Source organism: Macaca thibetana, chromosome 7, assembly GCF_024542745.1.
Source record: "Macaca thibetana thibetana isolate TM-01 chromosome 7, ASM2454274v1, whole genome shotgun sequence".
Classification (NCBI taxonomy): Eukaryota; Metazoa; Chordata; class Mammalia; order Primates; family Cercopithecidae; genus Macaca; species Macaca thibetana.
The window spans coordinates 87911313-87928851 of NC_065584.1; the positions used below are offsets into that span (position 1 = coordinate 87911313).

Below are 17539 nucleotides of genomic sequence, written 5' to 3' on the forward strand. Positions count from 1 at the left end.
TCCTGCCATTATGATATTAACTGGTTATTTTGCTCATTAGTTGATGCAGTTTCTTCCTAGCCTCAATGGTCTTTACATTTTGGCATGTTTTTGCAGTGGCTGGTACCGGTTGTTCCTTTCCATGTTTAGTGCTTCCTTCAGGATCTCTTGTAAGGCAGGCCTAGTGGTGACAAAATCTCTAAGCATTTGCTTATCTGTAAAGGATTTTATTTCTCCTTCACTTATGAAACTTAGTTTGGCTGGATATGAAATTCTGGGTTTAAAATTCTTTTCTTTAAGAATGTTGAATATTGGCCCCCACTCTCTTCTGGCTTGTAGAGTTTCTGCTGAGAGATCTGCTGTTAGTCTGATGGGCTTCCCTTTGTGGGTAACCCGACCTTTCTCTCTGGCTGCCCTTAAGATTTTTTCCTTCATTTCAACTTTGGTGAATCTGGCAATTATGTGTCTTGGAGTTGCTCTTCTCGAGGAGTATCTTTGTGGCGTTCTCTGTATTTCCTGGATTTGAATGTTGGCCTGCCCTACTAGGTTGGGGAAGTTCTCCTGGATGATATCCTGTAGAGTGTTTTCCAACTTGGTTCCATTTTCCCCCTCACTTTCAGGCACCCCAATCAGACGTAGATTTGGTCTTTTTACGTAATCCCATACTTCTTGCAGGCTTTGTTCGTTTCTTTTTCTTCTTTTTTCTTTTGGTTTCTCTTCTCGCTTCATTTCATTCATTTGATCCTCAATCGCTGATACTCTTTCTTCCAGTTGATCGAGTCGGTTACTGAAGCTTGTGCATTTGTCACGTATTTCTCGTGTCATGGTTTTCATCTCTTTCATTTCGTTTAGGACCTTCTCTGCATTAATTACTCTAGCCATCAATTCTTCCACTTTTTTTTCAAGATTTTTAGTTTCTTTGCGCTGGGTACGTAATTCCTCCTTTAGCTCTGAGAAATTTGATGGACTGAAGCCTTCTTCTCTCATCTCGTCAAAGTCATTCTCCATCCAGCTTTGATCCGTTGCTGGCGATGAGCTGCGCTCCTTTGCCGGGGGAGATGCGCTCTTATTTTTTGAATTTCCAGCTTTTCTGCCCTGCTTTTTCCCCATCTTTGTGGTTTTATCTGCCTCTGGTCTTTGATGATGGTGATGTACTGATGGGGTTTTGGTGTAGGTGTCCTTCCTGTTTGATAGTTTTCCTTCTAACAGTCAGGACCCTCAGCTGTAGGTCTGTTGGAGATTGCTTGAGGTCCACTCCAGACCCTGTTTGCCTGGGTATCAGCAGCAGAGGCTGCAGAAGATAGAATATTTCTGAACAGCGAGTGTACCTGTCTGATTCTTGCTTTGGAAGCTTCCTCTCAGGGGTGTACTCCTCCCTGTGAGGTGTGGGGTGTCAGACTGCCCCTAGTGGGGGATGTCTCCCAGTTAGGCTACTCAGGGGTCAGGGACCCGCTTGAGCAGGGAGTCTGTCCCTTCTCAGATCTCAACCTCCGTGTTGGGAGATCCACTGCTCTCTTCAAAGCTGTCAGACAGAGTCGTTTGCGTCTGTGCAGAGGTGTCTGTGTGTCTTAGTTTACTGTGCCCTGTCCCCAGAGGTGGAGTCTACAGAGACAGGCAGGTTTCCTTGAGCTGCTGTGAGCTCCACCCAGTTCGAGCTTCCCAGCAGCTTTGTTTACCTACTTAAGCCTCAGCAATGGCGGGCGCCCCTCCCCCAGCCTCGCTGCTGCCTTGCCGGTAGATCACAGACTGCTGCGCTAGCAACGAGGGAGGCTCCGTGGGTGTGGGACCCTCCCGGCCAGGTGTGGGATATGATCTCCTGGTGTGCCTGTTTCCTAAAGCGCAGTATTGGGGTGGGAGTTACCCGATTTTCCAGGTGTTGTGTGTCTCAGTTCCCCTGGCTAGGAAAAGGGACTCCCTTCCCCCTTGCGCTTCCCAGGTGAGGCAATGCCTCGCCCTGCTTCAGCTCTCGCTGGTCGGGCTGCAGCAGCTGACCAGCTCCGATCGTCCGGCACTCCCCAGTGAGATGAACCCAGTACCTCAGTTGAAAATGCAGAAATCACCGGTCTTCTGTGTCGCTCGCGCTGGGAGTTGGAGACTGGAGCTGCTCCTATTCGGCCATCTTGCTCCGCCCTCCCTCTGATGCAAGTGCTCATTTTAATGTTGTTCATAATAGCAAGAACTAGAAACTATCCAGATGTCTATTCACCAAAAATGACAAACATGCAGTATACTGTATTTAATGGAGATCCTACAGAAGTAAAATGTATAAACTGAAACTATGTGTGTCACTATTGATAACTGTTTAATATCAATTATTGAATGGAAAAATATTAAATTGTCAAATAATACATGAAGGATGATACTGCTTGTATGAAATTAAATAAATATGCCAATAAATCATTTAATAGTTCTCTTTACTTTTAGTGTCCTTGAAATATTACAAATCATTTTGTAGAAGGGTAAACTAAGGCTAAGAGATTTACAGTGATTTGTCCAATAACATATTCTTTGTTATTGTTAGAATTGAGAATAGGAACCCATATCCTTTAAGTTCTAATTAATTACCCTTTGTTCCATATTACACATGCAAGGACCCAGTATGCTCTTCCATTCCTAAGTCAAAGTATTTCTCACTTAGGCAAAAGAATGTACTTTCCCACACATTTTCTCTGGAGTAGCAGGTTCATTTGTATAGAATTAGCAGAAGATACTTCACTCCACATAGTGCCCAAGGGCTGAATGACTCTCACTTTTTCTCCTATGGCCTTATCCTCCTCATTGTAGTTTTCAGCAATGTGGGATGTTATTTGCCTTGTTCAATTGAGAATATCTGTTGAAACATATTAATTCCCATTGGAAGATGAACCTTGGCTAATTTAATACTGAATCTTAAAAGCTGCAATTGGTCACTTAGATAAATTCATGGTACTCTTACAATTTGACAAAAGAAAAAGGCACTAACCACCCGCACCCCGATAACTTATGGAAAAAATAAATGATTAATTTAAAAAAGATGAGGATGTCCATGTGTCTGTATCTTAGTGTGCCAGGGATGACTTGTGAGAAATTATGTAAATAGATGAAGTATACTTGGGGAGACACTTGAGAAAATTATGAAAAACTCTGACTGCACCTAGGAAAATTCATCATGACACTCTTACCTATTACCTAAAGAAATTAAATAGGCATGAAAATCAAGGCTATATATTGCTTTATAGAGTAAAACTACACAAAAATATCATGAGAATGTTAAATACTAAACTCATGTTATAGGTCTGTAGTTATAGCATAATCAATAATTTATTTTTATTTGCACTTAAGGTATATAACACGATTTATTTAACCCTACAGAAGTAAAATGCAAATTTATTTTTCTTAAAGCATCTCATTATTTCTATAACTTAAAAAAATTGGTAATGTATGGTTTACTTCCAATGTAACAGACAAACTATTTTCTCTATGCTTCAACTCAAACCAGTTGTGTCATTATTTTTGCATTAGCTTGTTGATTGTTGGTACTGTTTTTTATTACTTAATTAGGATATTGTATTACCAAGTAGATGAAATGTTTTTGCTCCACGTAAAGATGGAGTTTATGTGGGTGGTTTATGGTTTGCAGAGTTCTAGGCCATTTACTGGGAAGGATTCTATGCACGGGAAAGTAAGAAGGTAAAACTATTCAGTGAATGACAAATATAGGGTGAAATATATTGGCATTAATACTATAACATGTTTATCGACAATGTACTTTTGGCACACCTCTCTACCAAATCCTGTGAATGATTCATAAGAAGCACAAGAATTCAAGAAGTTTCAGTGTGGAAGAGAAATAATAGAGTTAGCCATCATAATAATATTTCTCTTCCACACTGGGAGTCTTACCTTATGTTTTGAGAGTCCCCAGCTAAACAGGGGCTCCATACCAGAGTGGCTAGCAATCCTGTCCCAATGAGAAATGAAAATGAACTTGTTGTGGGTGTTTCTAGTGTGTGTTTATCAGACATTTCTTTTACCTGGTGAAAGGCTTAATGCCTAATTGTCAGGACCAGGGAGTTCCTCACACAGGAAACTTTATATTGGCAGATGCCCCTGCAGCTTTTGTCTGACCTATGTCTAGTTGATGTCTACCAGACCAGCACTCTGGAGGCTGGGTGCCTGATCTTGTGTTCTCGCAAGCATTCCAGGGAAAACCCAGCCTGGACCAGCCCCTGGTTCTTCAGGTGGATGGTGCAAATTCAATACATCACTAAAATAGCAAAAACATTCAAGGATTTTTATTTAGTGATCAGGCAGGGAGAGTGCAATAAGTTGGGAGGGCAGTCCTTCATCCCAGGGTCATGTGGGGCAGGAATGAAGAGTCAGGCAGAGGGAGGGTGAGAAAGTCTGTCATCTAGCAGTATACCTGAGGGAAAAGGGTATGGGTTACTTTAAGTTCACCGGAAAATGACTGAATGGTCCATTTAAAGAAAGTGACAGGAAAGCAGGAAGCCCAGTCTGCCAGGTGGGAAAGATGCCTCTAGTTTTTAATCTCTGGCCACCAGTTTGAACCATTTGAATATAGTGTAGAACTGGAAACTGTGTCAAGGGTAACTGAGCCCTGCTGCTGGTATGAGAAAGTGGAATTTGTATTCAAAATGTATGCCAAGCCAACATAATTCAGTACACCTTGGGAGAAGATATAACGCATATGCAATCAAAGTGCTACAGAAACATTAGAACATAGACATTTTGACTTAAGCCTCTAGGAAGGCTTTTAGAGGTGGTAACATCTGTGTTGGAATAGACATCTGTGAAGGACATGAAAAAATGGATAAGGAATTGTTTATCAGCTTAATAAATATTGAGTAGCCTGTTTTTAAAAATTATTTATTTATTTATTTTTGCTAAAGAGCAGGGTATGGCATAGGTAAAAACAGGTTATATATTCTTGGCTCTCATGCTAAGGACATTAGATTTATATATAAGCTTAAGGAATGATGAGATGTTTCAAGTGAAAGAGTGAGGTCCAGGAGAAAGGTAGGTTTTCCTTTACAGTTAATTCAGAAAAGTTTGAAGGAAAAGAGTTGAGTTGGGAAATTGTGAGAGCCAAGGTTTGAGATGGCTGTGCACAGTCACATTCAAAAAGTATCAGAAACAGATTGGAATATTGGAATGTGGGGGGCAGGGGGAAACAGTACCGCAAAATTAGCGGTCATAATACAGAGGTGATGACTGATGCTAGGGAGATGAATGGAATGCTGAAGAAAGGGAGATAACAAGGAAGAGAAAGAGATTAATAAGGACATAAAGAGACAAGAGTTCAAGAAATATAGAAGGAAAAAGAAAAAAAATTAGAATGCCAGAGGCTAGGACCTCTTGGAATCTACTTTTAAGGGGCAGTAGCATGAATAAAGAAAGCTAATATTAAAAATTCTGAAAGGAAAATGAAGAGGCGTTCTGTTTAAGAGTTAGCTATCATTACCCAGTCTTTGCGGCCATTTGATAAACTAGTTTTCCTGACCATGGCAACAAAAGGTATAGTTAAGCATGTTAAAAGTCTGAGTAGTAAAAAAGATTTGGACGGAAACGTAGACACTCCTACACAAAATTTCTTTTCTTAAAAAAAGAAAAATTAAGGAAAAAACAAAGAGAATAGAAGAGTTTAGGAGAGTTTTTTTTTCTTATTTCTTTGATAAGTGAATCTGAACAGTTGTCAGTAGATGAAAAGATTAAATGAAAAGTGAAATGAAACAGGAAGAAACTAAAAATGCAAGCCAAAGACAGCTTAACCCAGTGGCACAGTGGTTCTCAACTGGGAGTCATTTTTCACCTCCTCAGCTGGACATTTTGTAATGTTTGGAGACATTTTTGGTTGTCATAACTGGGGGGAAAGTGTAACTGGCATCTGATGGGTGATGGCAGAGATGCTCCTGAATACCCTACAATAGTCACATGACAGTCTGTTTCAACACAGTAATTCAACCCCAAATGTCAATAATGCCAAAGTTGGGAAACTCTAGCTCAACCGACTGACCAATGGCTCATAGTAGGTGAAAAGATTAGAATCATGAACATATATTGAGGGAATTCCCAGTTGTAGCACAGTGTCAATGGCATCGATTTTGTATTCAGATCTGAAACAGTATGTCGTAGTGTGGCAATAGCTGGCCTTGGAGTCAAATACCAGGGTTCAAATTCTAGTTTAATGACTCTCCAGCTATGGAACTTCAGGGAAACTGCTTATCATCTTTGTATCTCTGACTTCTTATTGTAAGACAGAATTAGTAAGCGCATTTACCATGTAGCATTATGGGAAGATTCAATTACTATATATTAAGAGCGCAGAACAGTGCCTGACACTTTGGTGCATAGTAAATATTAAATATTATTTATATTATCTGATTTCAAATCCTCACTGAGATGTTCTGACCCTTACTAGCTGTCTGACCCCAGATTACTAAACATGTATAATCTTTGTTTTTCTCTTCTGCAGTTTAATAACCCCTTTTCCAAAGGTCTATTGTAAAGATCACTTGATAAAACATGTATACACAGTAGATGTTATCTAGCAGTGTCGGAACAAACGCAAGCTCTTTTTGTCCTTCATTTGTAAATTTTAAAATTATGATTCATCATTCACTATATTTAAATCTGCCTCAATTTTTAGCTTAATACATTACATTCATACAATAAACTTTTTCATTAGGTAGAGTTGATCATTTTATGTAATAAATACATGAACTTGAGCAAGGACACATTTATTTCACAAATGGAGGAACAAAATGAGTCACACATGGGATAAAGTGATTACATTATGTTTCAGAATCCTCTTAATTATTGCCTTTTTGTATATTATAGACACTGATTTGTTGTTACTAAAGCTTTAAACAATTATAATGAGTCCTTTTTTTGTCATAGTTCCAGAGTTTAAAATAACGTATATCCAAAATGTGGCCCAGTGGAATGCTTCTCTGAACATCCTTCCAATAGAGGACACAATATGATTGTTTACTGTGGGGCTTCCCTGTGTGGACTGCAACTGCATTCATCTAAATGAGAGGCTAGGTCTGTAGCCTAGAGACAAAGTAAAGACTCTGGCTTCTTGTCTGAAATAAATTAGCAGAAAAAATGCTCATGTTCTCACATGGGACCAGAATTAGATCATCACTCTCTCAGGTCTCTTACTATGACTGTTGTCAACAGTTAATTGTCAGAACTAATATGGTTTCCTAAAACAGCACTTCTTTAAAGCTATTCCAGTTCAACTGGACTAGATTTATATAGTAGGGTTTTACAGGGTGAAAAACATAAGATGCAAATTTTTAGATATTTTCAAGAGCATGAGAGGTTTATAATCATTTTTACTTCTCTATCCAAAAAAATTTTTTTTTTAAAAAAACACTTAATTTTCTGGCATTAATTGTAAACATGTTTTAAGAAGATCATGGAGAACTCTAGCAGGGAGAACGTAAGTGGGCTGAAATCAAATTCTGATAGGCAAAGAAAATGAAAAATTTAGGTTCTGCTCTTGGATAATCAACAGAAAATGGGATTTAGATAATTCAGGTCAGTCATAATACGTGTTTTAAGAAATTATTGGATGACTAATTGATAAACTCAGTTGGAACTATAGGCCAGTATAATATACATTCAATAGTATCTGTTTAGTAGGAATTGCCTAAATTGGAAACGACTCCTGCAGCAGCACGAAGGTAAATTTCTATTAATATAGCGGTGTTCAACGTATTGAGATCCTATGTTGCAATGCAATTACTTTGATAGTAGACTGTCATGACTTATCCTGCTTAAACTCTAAAGTTTTCTGTAAAGTAGGTATTTTTACAACTCCCATCTTTTTTAAGGTGTGGAATTAAAGTCCAGACAAAATAATTAGCCAAAAGTTAATCTGTGTGACTTTACATCATGTAATAATAATCAAGTTACGAATATCTCTTCAAAAGTTAAGAAGAATGTTGTATAATTGATGATGTAAGATGACCACAAGACAAGTAGATGTAAACACTTTTTGTCAACCTATAAGGCCCGTGGAGCTGGACTCTAGGTCACTCCTCTAGTCTTGTTGTCATGAGTCAGCTTCTGGGTAAGCTCATTTCCTACTATATAACAGACAAGGACTATCCAAAAACTCAAGGGGTTCTAATTCTATTGATTAAATTATTAAGCATTATTTGGACATTTACATAAGTTCTTTCCTATTATCCACCTATCCAGACATACTGCTATGGCCTCTTTAAAATTTTTGCATTCAGCAAATGTACATTATATCTGAGATCTCAGAATCCCTCACCTTAAAAGTATTCTTAATTCAAGTTCTGATTCCTTTCTATTTATCCTCCTTTAGAGTTGTTTCAGAACAAGTCTGCAGCCTGGAACCATGGATAAGGCCAATTCTTCAGTGGTGTCTGAGTTTGTACTGTTGGGACTCTGTAGTTCTCAAAAACTCCAGCTTTTCTATTTTGTTTTCTTCTCTGTGTTGTATATGGTCATTGTGCTGGGAAATCTTCTCATTATCCTCACAGTGACTTTTGATACCAGCTTGCACTCCCCTATGTACTTTCTCTTGGGAAACCTTTCCTTTATTGACATTTGTCAGGCTTCTTTTGCTACCCCTAAGATGATTGCAGATTTTCTGAGTGAACACAAGACCATATCCTTCAGTGGCTGCATAGCCCAAATTTTCTTCATTCACCTTTTTACTGGAGGGGAGATGGTGCTACTTGTTTCGATGGCCTATGACAGGTATGTAGCCATATGCAAACCCTTATACTATGTGATCATTATGAGCCGAAGGACATGCACTGTCTTGGTAACGATATCCTGGGCTGTGGGCTTGGTGCACACATTAAGCCAGTTATCATTTACTGTGAACTTGCCTTTCTGTGGACCTAATGTAGTAGACAGCTTTTTTTGTGATCTTCCTCGGGTGACCAAACTTGCCTGCTTGGACTCCAACATCATTGAAATACTAATTGTGGTCAATAGTGGAGTTCTTTCTCTAAGCACTTTCTCTCTCTTGGTCAGCTCCTACATCATTATTCTTGTCACAGTTTTGCTCAAGTCTTCAGCTGCAATGGCAAAGGCATTTTCTACGCTGGCTTCCCATATTGCAGTAGTAATATTATTCTTTGGACCTTGCATCTTCATCTATGTATGGCCCTTTACCATCTATCCTGTGGATAAATTACTTGACATATTTTACACTGTTTTCACCCCCATATTAAACCCCATTATTTATACACTAAGGAATAGGGATATGAAGGCTGCCATAAGGAAAATTGTGAACTATTACCTGAGGCCAAGGATAATTTCTGAAATGTCACTAGTAGTGAGAACTTCCCTTCATTAAGACAAAATTCCTTCAAATTCCTCAGGTCAATACCCTGTTTAATATTTTAGTCCTTTTTTGGGGTGTATCTCAATTGTGGGGAAAGTAGTGGAGAAGATACTATACAGAATATTTAATGAATATTAACAAGTCTTTTTCTAGGTATCAAGCGAGAGTTAAATATCAAAAACATGGAAAAATCACTGTTTAGATTACTGGTTCCAGAAAAAAAATATGGGTACTAGATGGATAATATGTATGCATTTACTGCTTTTGTTACGGGTAAATGTAAATATGATGAAAAAAAGCAACGAGAACCTAATTCTTTGGTAGACATACATTCAAACATTTGTCAGGTTTTATAAGTTTTCTTAATGACATGCCTAAAATGTCTATATGGATGAATAGTATTTAAAAATCTGAAACTGAATTTTGCCAGCTTTAGGGAATAGCCAATCTATGATTTAACATAAGTGCTTAAGTTTAAATGGAGATAATTAGGTTATGAGACTCCTCTCCCCATATGAATTATGCCTATCCCATAGTTTTCAAATAGCTAGCAATGCTTTAAAATATGGAATGAAATATACTCAGAAGCTTCCATTTTAAACCTTTCATTTAAAGGGCTTTCTCTGATTGGCTAGATAATTCCAATTTCCTTTTAGATTATGAGTTGTAGAAAAGAGAGGAGAATCTAGAAAGCTGAACTATTTTAACACCAAGATTTTTATTTGTGCCACTTCTCTTGTTCCTATAGTGCAGCTGCCAGTGGCTTATGTTCAGGCACCCAGTGGTACTCATCCTCCAGCAAGTTTTATTGCCAGCCTTGGCCTTAAATTCTCTGAGCCCCATTTTCAGTCACCCTCTGTGAACTAGCTCTGGTCTAGCGCAACCCAGAGAACCTCTCTCCATCCAGGGGGCCTCACTCATATTCTCTCCAAAGTGTTCTGAAACTCATCCTTGGGCAGGGCATCACGCTTCCACATTTATTTCTTCCTTGGTTTCTCCCCTTTAGGCCTAGGGTTTTTTTTTTTTTTTTCCAAAGTAAAGTAAAGACTATTCAGATTCAGATTTAACCAGTTTTTACATGTATTCTTTTTTTTTGTTTTTACTATTGCTCTATAGTATTATGAAATATTATTACATAAATAGATTCATGTAGCCACGACTACTACAAACCACAATAAGGACATAGTCTTCTTCCATCACTTCCAAGAAACTTTCCTGTGTTGTCTTCCCTGTGATCTTAACCCCTGGCAACCAGTGATCTGGTCCCCATCACTCTATTTTATTTTTTCATTTCAAGAGTGTTGTAAAATGTATCAGCTATTCAAATGGCCTTTTGTAATAATTTTTTAAAAATTTAATGTGATTGCATTTGTGAATCATTTTTGATATCTTTTTTTTGTGTGTCTGTGTCTGATTTAAGAAATCTTTCTCTCTGTCAAGATCATATGACATTATTTAGATTTTCTTCTGTAAATTAAAACATATTTTGCTTTTTATACTTAAGAATTTCATCCCTTTGTAATTCATTTTGTAAATGTTGGGAGATAGAAATCTATTTTTATATATTTGTAGATATGTAGAAATCAGACTTGATATCATTTATTTAATAGTTCATCATTTCCCTCAATTTGCAATACTACCTCTCTTATATTTTCAGCTTCAGTGTATGTATGGATTTGTTACTAAACTCTGTTCTGTTTCGTTAATGTATGTGCTTAGCCCTGAACCCATATTACGCTGTTTTAATTTACTATAGTTTTAAAATAAATCTTGATGTCTGATAGATTAAGTTCTTTCATCTTATTTTTCACAGTGTCTTTGTTAGTTTTATCCCTTTTATGTTCTGTAAATATTTTACAATCAGTTTGTCAGATTTCTTAAAATATTATTTCAGGATTTTGTTGTAATTGCATTGGATTCATGTGTTAATTAACATACAAAGATATTTATTATATTCATTGTATATCAACACATTTATTAACTTGTAGAGAATTGACATCATTTACAAATAAATGTTGAAAAAGAAAAAACATGTTAACAAAAAATTACAAATATTTACATAAAAAACATAACTTGCAAAACAACAAATATTCTAAGCTTATGTACAAATTTAAAGATGTGCATTTAGAGAAAATTATAAAACTTAACAAAAGGTGGTAATGAAGAGTGTATTAGTAAATAAAACTTAAATAAGTGAAGATAGACACTATATTAATAAATAGAAAAACAGTATTATAAAAGATGTCAATTCTCCCTTAGGGTATTTTTTTAGAGTTATTTTTTATTCTCCTTGTAGTAGCTAATTCCTTTTACCAGTTGCTAATTCTTTATATTAAGTATTCTTTGTTCAAATTACTCATGTCGGTTCTGTCTCCTGACTAGACTTTGTCAGATACAGATATTTTAAAGTATTTTGAAGATATCAAAAAATCAGAAGCATTCAAAAGCATCTCGTCAAATATGATAATGACAGAAATCAGGAACTAGTTGAATAAAAAATGTCAGTAGCTTCATCTATTTATGCAATAAAGTGAAATTCATCTATGACATGCTTCAAAATATAAAAAATGGTGGGGTTGGGCACGGTGGCTCACACCTGTAATCCCAGGACTTTGGGAGGCCGAGGTGGGTGGATAACCTGAGGTCGGGAGTTCGAGACCAGTCTGACTAACATAGAGTAACCCCGTCTCTACTAAAAATACAAAACTAGCCGGGTGTGGTGGCGCATGCCTTTAGTCCCAGCTACTCAGGAGGCTGAGGCAGGAGAATCGCTTGAACCTGGGAGGCAGACTTCGCAGTGAGCCGAGATCGCAACATTGCACTCCAGCCTGGGCAACAAGAGCAAAACAAAACAAAACAAAACAAAAAGATAGCATTTATAAAGTGAATGCTATCATTTGGTAAACTCACTGTTTAAAATTTATTTCTCGTCTTTTTAATAATCGCCATCCTGACTGGTGTGACATGGTATCTCATTGTGGTTTTGATTTGCATTAGATGCTGGTGAAACTGTGGAGAAATAGGAATGCTTTTACACTGTTGGTGGGAGTGTAAATTAGTTCAACTATTATGGAGGACAGTGTGGCTATTCCTCAAGGATCTAGAACCAGAAATAACATTTGACCCAGCAAACCCATTACTGGTTATATACCCAAAGGAATGTAAATCATTCTATTCTAAAGACACATGTACATGTATGTTTATTGCAGCATATTTCCACAAAATTTTCAAATTACTCTAGTTCCAATAAAAACAGAGACATTGCTAATGCTAATAGCAATGAATTTGTAATTTAATTAATTCTTAGTTAAGGGAAACTATTAAAGGCACATAGCATTACATTTCGGTTAGGATTGTGATATTATGTGCTGTAGAATCCCACCTTAAATTTTGTTTAAAATATAAAAAATAAAGCAACTATTAATATAACTTGGTAATCAACTATTTAATACACACATTTCAAAGTAACAGGATAGTATTAAAAATTCTTTGTTTTTTCTTTCTGGTTTACAGATCCTATAGACTTTCCCTGCACTGTTGTACAAATTGACAGAGAAATACCTTTAACTGTATAAAATGGCAGAAGTGAACATTTCAGTAAATGTGGAAATAACTCTAGTCAATTGAAAAAGTGTAAAGTGTCTTGAGTTGGCTGTCAAAAACTGGGATTTGAACATTGATTATATTACTATTTTGTGACCTTGAACAGATTACTTAGCTTTTGATCAAGTCACCAAACTCTTCAGTCTTTTAATTTTTAGGTATTTCTCTTAGAATAAATAAAAGAAAAAAAAAACTTTTTAGTCTGCACAGGCTCTGTATTATATGGATCCCTCTTCACGATAACTCACACCATGAGTTAATTAACATATTTCTCCCTGGCTAAGCCAAACTCTACCATATTAGGGGATTTGTCTATGGTAGATGAATATATTCCTAAATTGCTTTTGATAATCTGGATATTTTAAAAAGTAAGAAGGGATGCTACCAAACCCAGGGCAGACTTTTATTTGTTTCCTGAGATCTCACAATTTGAGCTGCTTCTGCTATGCTTATGAACTAAGTTGACGAGCAGTCCTTCTGACAAGGAACAGTCCTTCAGACAATGCCCAGCTCAGAAGTGTTCGAAGGAGCTGATGTGATACTCCAGACTTTACAGAGAGAGAGTGTCATGGCTAGTGGAGGGAGTACCTCAAAATGCCAACAGGATAAAAGATGAAGAAGCTTTAGTTCCATTGACTAAGTCTAGACAACTGGCGATAGTGTAAGTCAAGTTAATCACAGGACAAGGAGGAAAGTATCAGAGGTACACTTTCCAGGAACACAGAGTAACAGAGCCCTCCAGGAAAAAACAGAGTAGGTGAGTGCAAAGGCACTTCAGGGTGGTCTTTAGAGGAACATAAAGATGGGGTGTGGGTGGAATGGATCTGTCAGCAGAGCCACGATCCAGTATTTCACCATAGGTGTTTTACATTTTAAACTAATTTATGTTTCATCATAAATACTTTTCCATGGAGAAGATCCTTGCCACATTATATGTTGTATTTGCAATATATTGAAATTCCAATAGATTTAACTTCATCCTGAGTACATGAAGGATATCATACAACTACTAACATGTTCACAACAAGTTGCAGAAAACCACTCAACTTCATCTTGTGATGGAGTTCTCACCCTTAAAAATTCACATTTGTTACTCCATAACTTTCTGAACATTTAGAGTTTGTTCAGCTTTTTAAAACTCGTTTACTCTCTGTCATAATATAGTCCTTAGGGAACTTAATGGTCATGATAATCTATAGAACATCATATTAGTCACACATTGAAGGCATGCTCTGATTAGACCTGCGGGTAGGAAATGACATACAAGAAGGTTAGCAATACCCTTAGTTATTTTCAGAATTCTGCCAAATCACTTAGGTTTTGAGTCCAATACACTAGGGAAGGCTAGAGTATCCTCCCATTACATAAAATACACGTTATTTTGCTTTATATTCTTTACCACTGAGAAAGAGGCACAGTTCTTGCAAGATCATTGAATGTTATAGGCAGCATAAAAACTGCTTCATAAATACTACTTTATATCAATTTTAGGTTGATTCATAGCATCTCCAGTTTTCAGTGAGTCCCTGTACTAATTCTGGTCTTCAGTGCAAACTGCCCTGCCATTCAGGCTATGTCAACCAGGAATCTAATGAAATGGAGATATCCATGATAAATAAGGAGATTGTGTAGATTATTTACAAAAGTCAATTAGATAAACAGCAATTACTAACTTTTAGGATTCCAGAAAAAAACTCTCTGCAGAAGACAACTGCTTATTGTTTAAAACATAGATCTTAGTATGCTATTGGGTCTTATTAGGGACTAAGTACCTGACCATTGATTTCCAAGTGACTGCCTATGTGAGCACTGCTCATCATGAACTGTTATCAGATTTATTAAGTCATAATTTCTAGCTGCCACAGCAGCAAGCCATCACACATTGGAAATGGCATGTGTAGGACCACGCTGAAGGTATAAAGGCACTAGTAATTGGTATGAACAGGTAGTCTAAATCCTTTATCAAGTATTTCTCTGGCATTAATATATTTTCTTAAGCTCAATGTTATGGCCTCATGGGAGAGTTTCTATGGATGACTTCATTCTATGTCTTGGTGCAAGCCAAAAAATGGACTGCTGCTGCATTACAATTCACTCAGATGACCTTCACGGACACTTATGAGGAAGAATTCTCTCATTGGCCAGAGCCATAAACATCACACTTAGTTATCAGCTTTAGATGGATAATTGGTCATAAGTAAAAATAAACATGAATTCGTGGGCTTTGAAAAATGGCTTTGCTAGCTTGTTAGGGGTCTTGAAGATCAAAATTGAAAATTGGAGGAAAGTAGTCTGGGAGGGAAGAATGAGGATGAACCTATGTGAGTGGGCTCTAAGTGTGTAGATTTTTGTACTTCACAGCAATGCCCATCAGGGACCAAAAACATGGACTCTCTTTTATCAAGGTTAGTCTCATACCACTACTACAGCTCCTGAATGCTTGGTCTGTTGGCAGAAGGGAGTCATGCTGCAGCCTTGTTATGGTGCCATTCCTCAGAGAGACCACATGCATTTGGTGTCAAATCAACTGTGTCACACCCCTTCCTCTGAAGGGCGGGTAGTGACTTGTCTTTATTGGAATTCATTCCTACTCCTGATATGAATTTTCCTTCCTTACCTGTATTCCTTCTCCCCAGACACAATTCCAGGGCACACAGAGTGTTCGATATATGGATATAGGATTCCACAAAGATTGTCTCTGGAATTAGAGACAAAAGTATTTACAGTGAAGAAGGTGGAATTTATTGAACTTACAGTGAAGAGGTGTGACAGTAGAGACATATCATGAGATCTGTTTTTCTGAGAAGCTTCCAGGCATAAACAACATTGGAATGGCATATATAAGCCTCAGATAAGAGACTGTTGTTGAGATTACACTCAAATTTGTTGAGATGGTGAACTCCAAAATGTAAAACATTCATTGAAACGACAGTGAATTTGTAATTTTGCATTACCAGTAGCTAAAATACTCACATATAGATAACAAAGAAGAGGCAAGGAATAGATTGGACTTTCTCCCCAACATTCCCATTGATTCACTTACGGATTTTGTGCTTCCTGCCCCAGCAATTCTAGGATTTACTATGATCTTGCTTGCTTATTATTTATTTATTTATTTATTTATTTATTTATTTATTACTAGTGGTTTATTGAACATCTTGGTTCTATGGCTAGAAGTATACTTCAGTTATGGTAAGCTGTTAGCCAGAATCTCTTTAGCTATTGCTCTAGCTTTGTGCTCTCTTCTTCTGTGACTTCAATTATGCTTGTCTTTTTCCTGTGTGTATCTAATGCGTGTCTTTTCTTTGTCATCTTTGCCAATTTAACTGACAACGAAAAGCTTGTTTTTTTCAAAATTCCCATTTGTTTATTTTAAATTCCTATTTGTTTATTTCTCTAAATAAGAAATAGGGTTTTTATTTTTAATTGGGCATTTTTTGTCTCTTAATTGAAAATGTGACTTGTTTTCTGCTTTAAATATATTCACTAAGTATAAAATGTATGTTTCTAATGAAACTTTCATTGACAATGATTTAACATATTTTTCCCCCAAATTACTTCAAATTATGTTGACATTTTTTTCAATCTATAAGGTAAAGAGGTCTTATTATTGTCATAGAGTTGTAAAGTATGTCTGTTCTTTTGAACTCCCTGTGTATGTGCTCATTTTTCTACTTAGTTGTTGATATTTCTTTATTTTCATTTCTAATAGTATTTTGATTTACAAGGAATTAGTCTCGGTCATACGTGTTGCACATATTTTATAGTTTGCGATTTTTATTAATGTTCATTGTGGGGTTTTTGATATATCAAATCTAAAAATGATTAAGTCAGTCAATTCTATCCATTACATATCCATATATTTATGGCTTCTTTAATGTCATGATTTAGAGGCCTTACCAACTCCAAGATTATTAAAAAATCTTCACGTGCTTTTTTTCTAATGTTTCAAACTTAATCTTTGATCCAATTAAAATTTATTTTGCTTTTATAACTATATCTATGCAGATAGAAATTTACCTTTTCCTATGAATTTCATTTATATAGTAATCTATATTTCTTTAAATTATTATAAATAACTATTATTACAAATTATAATTTATATATATTTGGTTAATTTCTGGATACTATTCTGTTCCATTTATTCTTTATATATAAATATATATAATTTAATATATACATTTTATACATATTGCACATTGTGTGTGTGTGTGTGTGTATGGGGAGAGAGAGAGAGAGACAGAGAGCATGGACCAAAATATTTCACCTTGGAGCTTTTGTTATTTTTTTTAGTAAAGTTATTTCTGGTTATTTTTCTCTTGCAAATATTTCCTGTCTACTCTTACACAATTTATCTCCTAGTAACCTTTGTAGATTATTTTAATAATGATTATTTTATGCAATCAAAAGAAACTATTTCTAATCATCCTGAGCAAAACACAATTATTAGGAGGATTTGGCATTATCTGCATGTTTGGTAGTACATTTAGAGAAGCAGCTTCAGAAAATGAGCATTAGAAGCCAGACAGCATGAAAAACAGTCAAGATTATGCTTGTCTGGTAAAAACAGATGCTTGTTGACACTGAGTCTTCCCTGAATCATTGCTGCTGAAATCCACCATT

General features: G+C 36.4%; 2 protein-coding genes across 2 annotated transcripts in view; both read left to right on the top strand.

The window, feature by feature from the left end:
* The window catches only part of LOC126958215 (olfactory receptor 4K1), a 34397-nt gene that overhangs the window by 9925 nt on the left and 6933 nt on the right, over positions 1-17539 (top strand). The gene's annotated exons all lie outside the window — the stretch shown is intronic.
* LOC126958213 (olfactory receptor 4K5) lies at positions 8335-9400 on the top strand. The gene has a single exon (XM_050796392.1). The coding sequence runs from the start codon at positions 8354-8356 to the stop codon at positions 9323-9325; it is 972 nt and encodes a 323-aa protein (XP_050652349.1). The 5' UTR covers positions 8335-8353; the 3' UTR covers positions 9326-9400.

Bases quoted from the DNA above. Each gene is read 5' to 3' on its own strand.
- LOC126958213 (XM_050796392.1), top strand. From the start codon at position 8,354: ATGGATAAGGCCAATTCTTCAGTGGTGTCTGAGTTTGTACTGTTGGGA.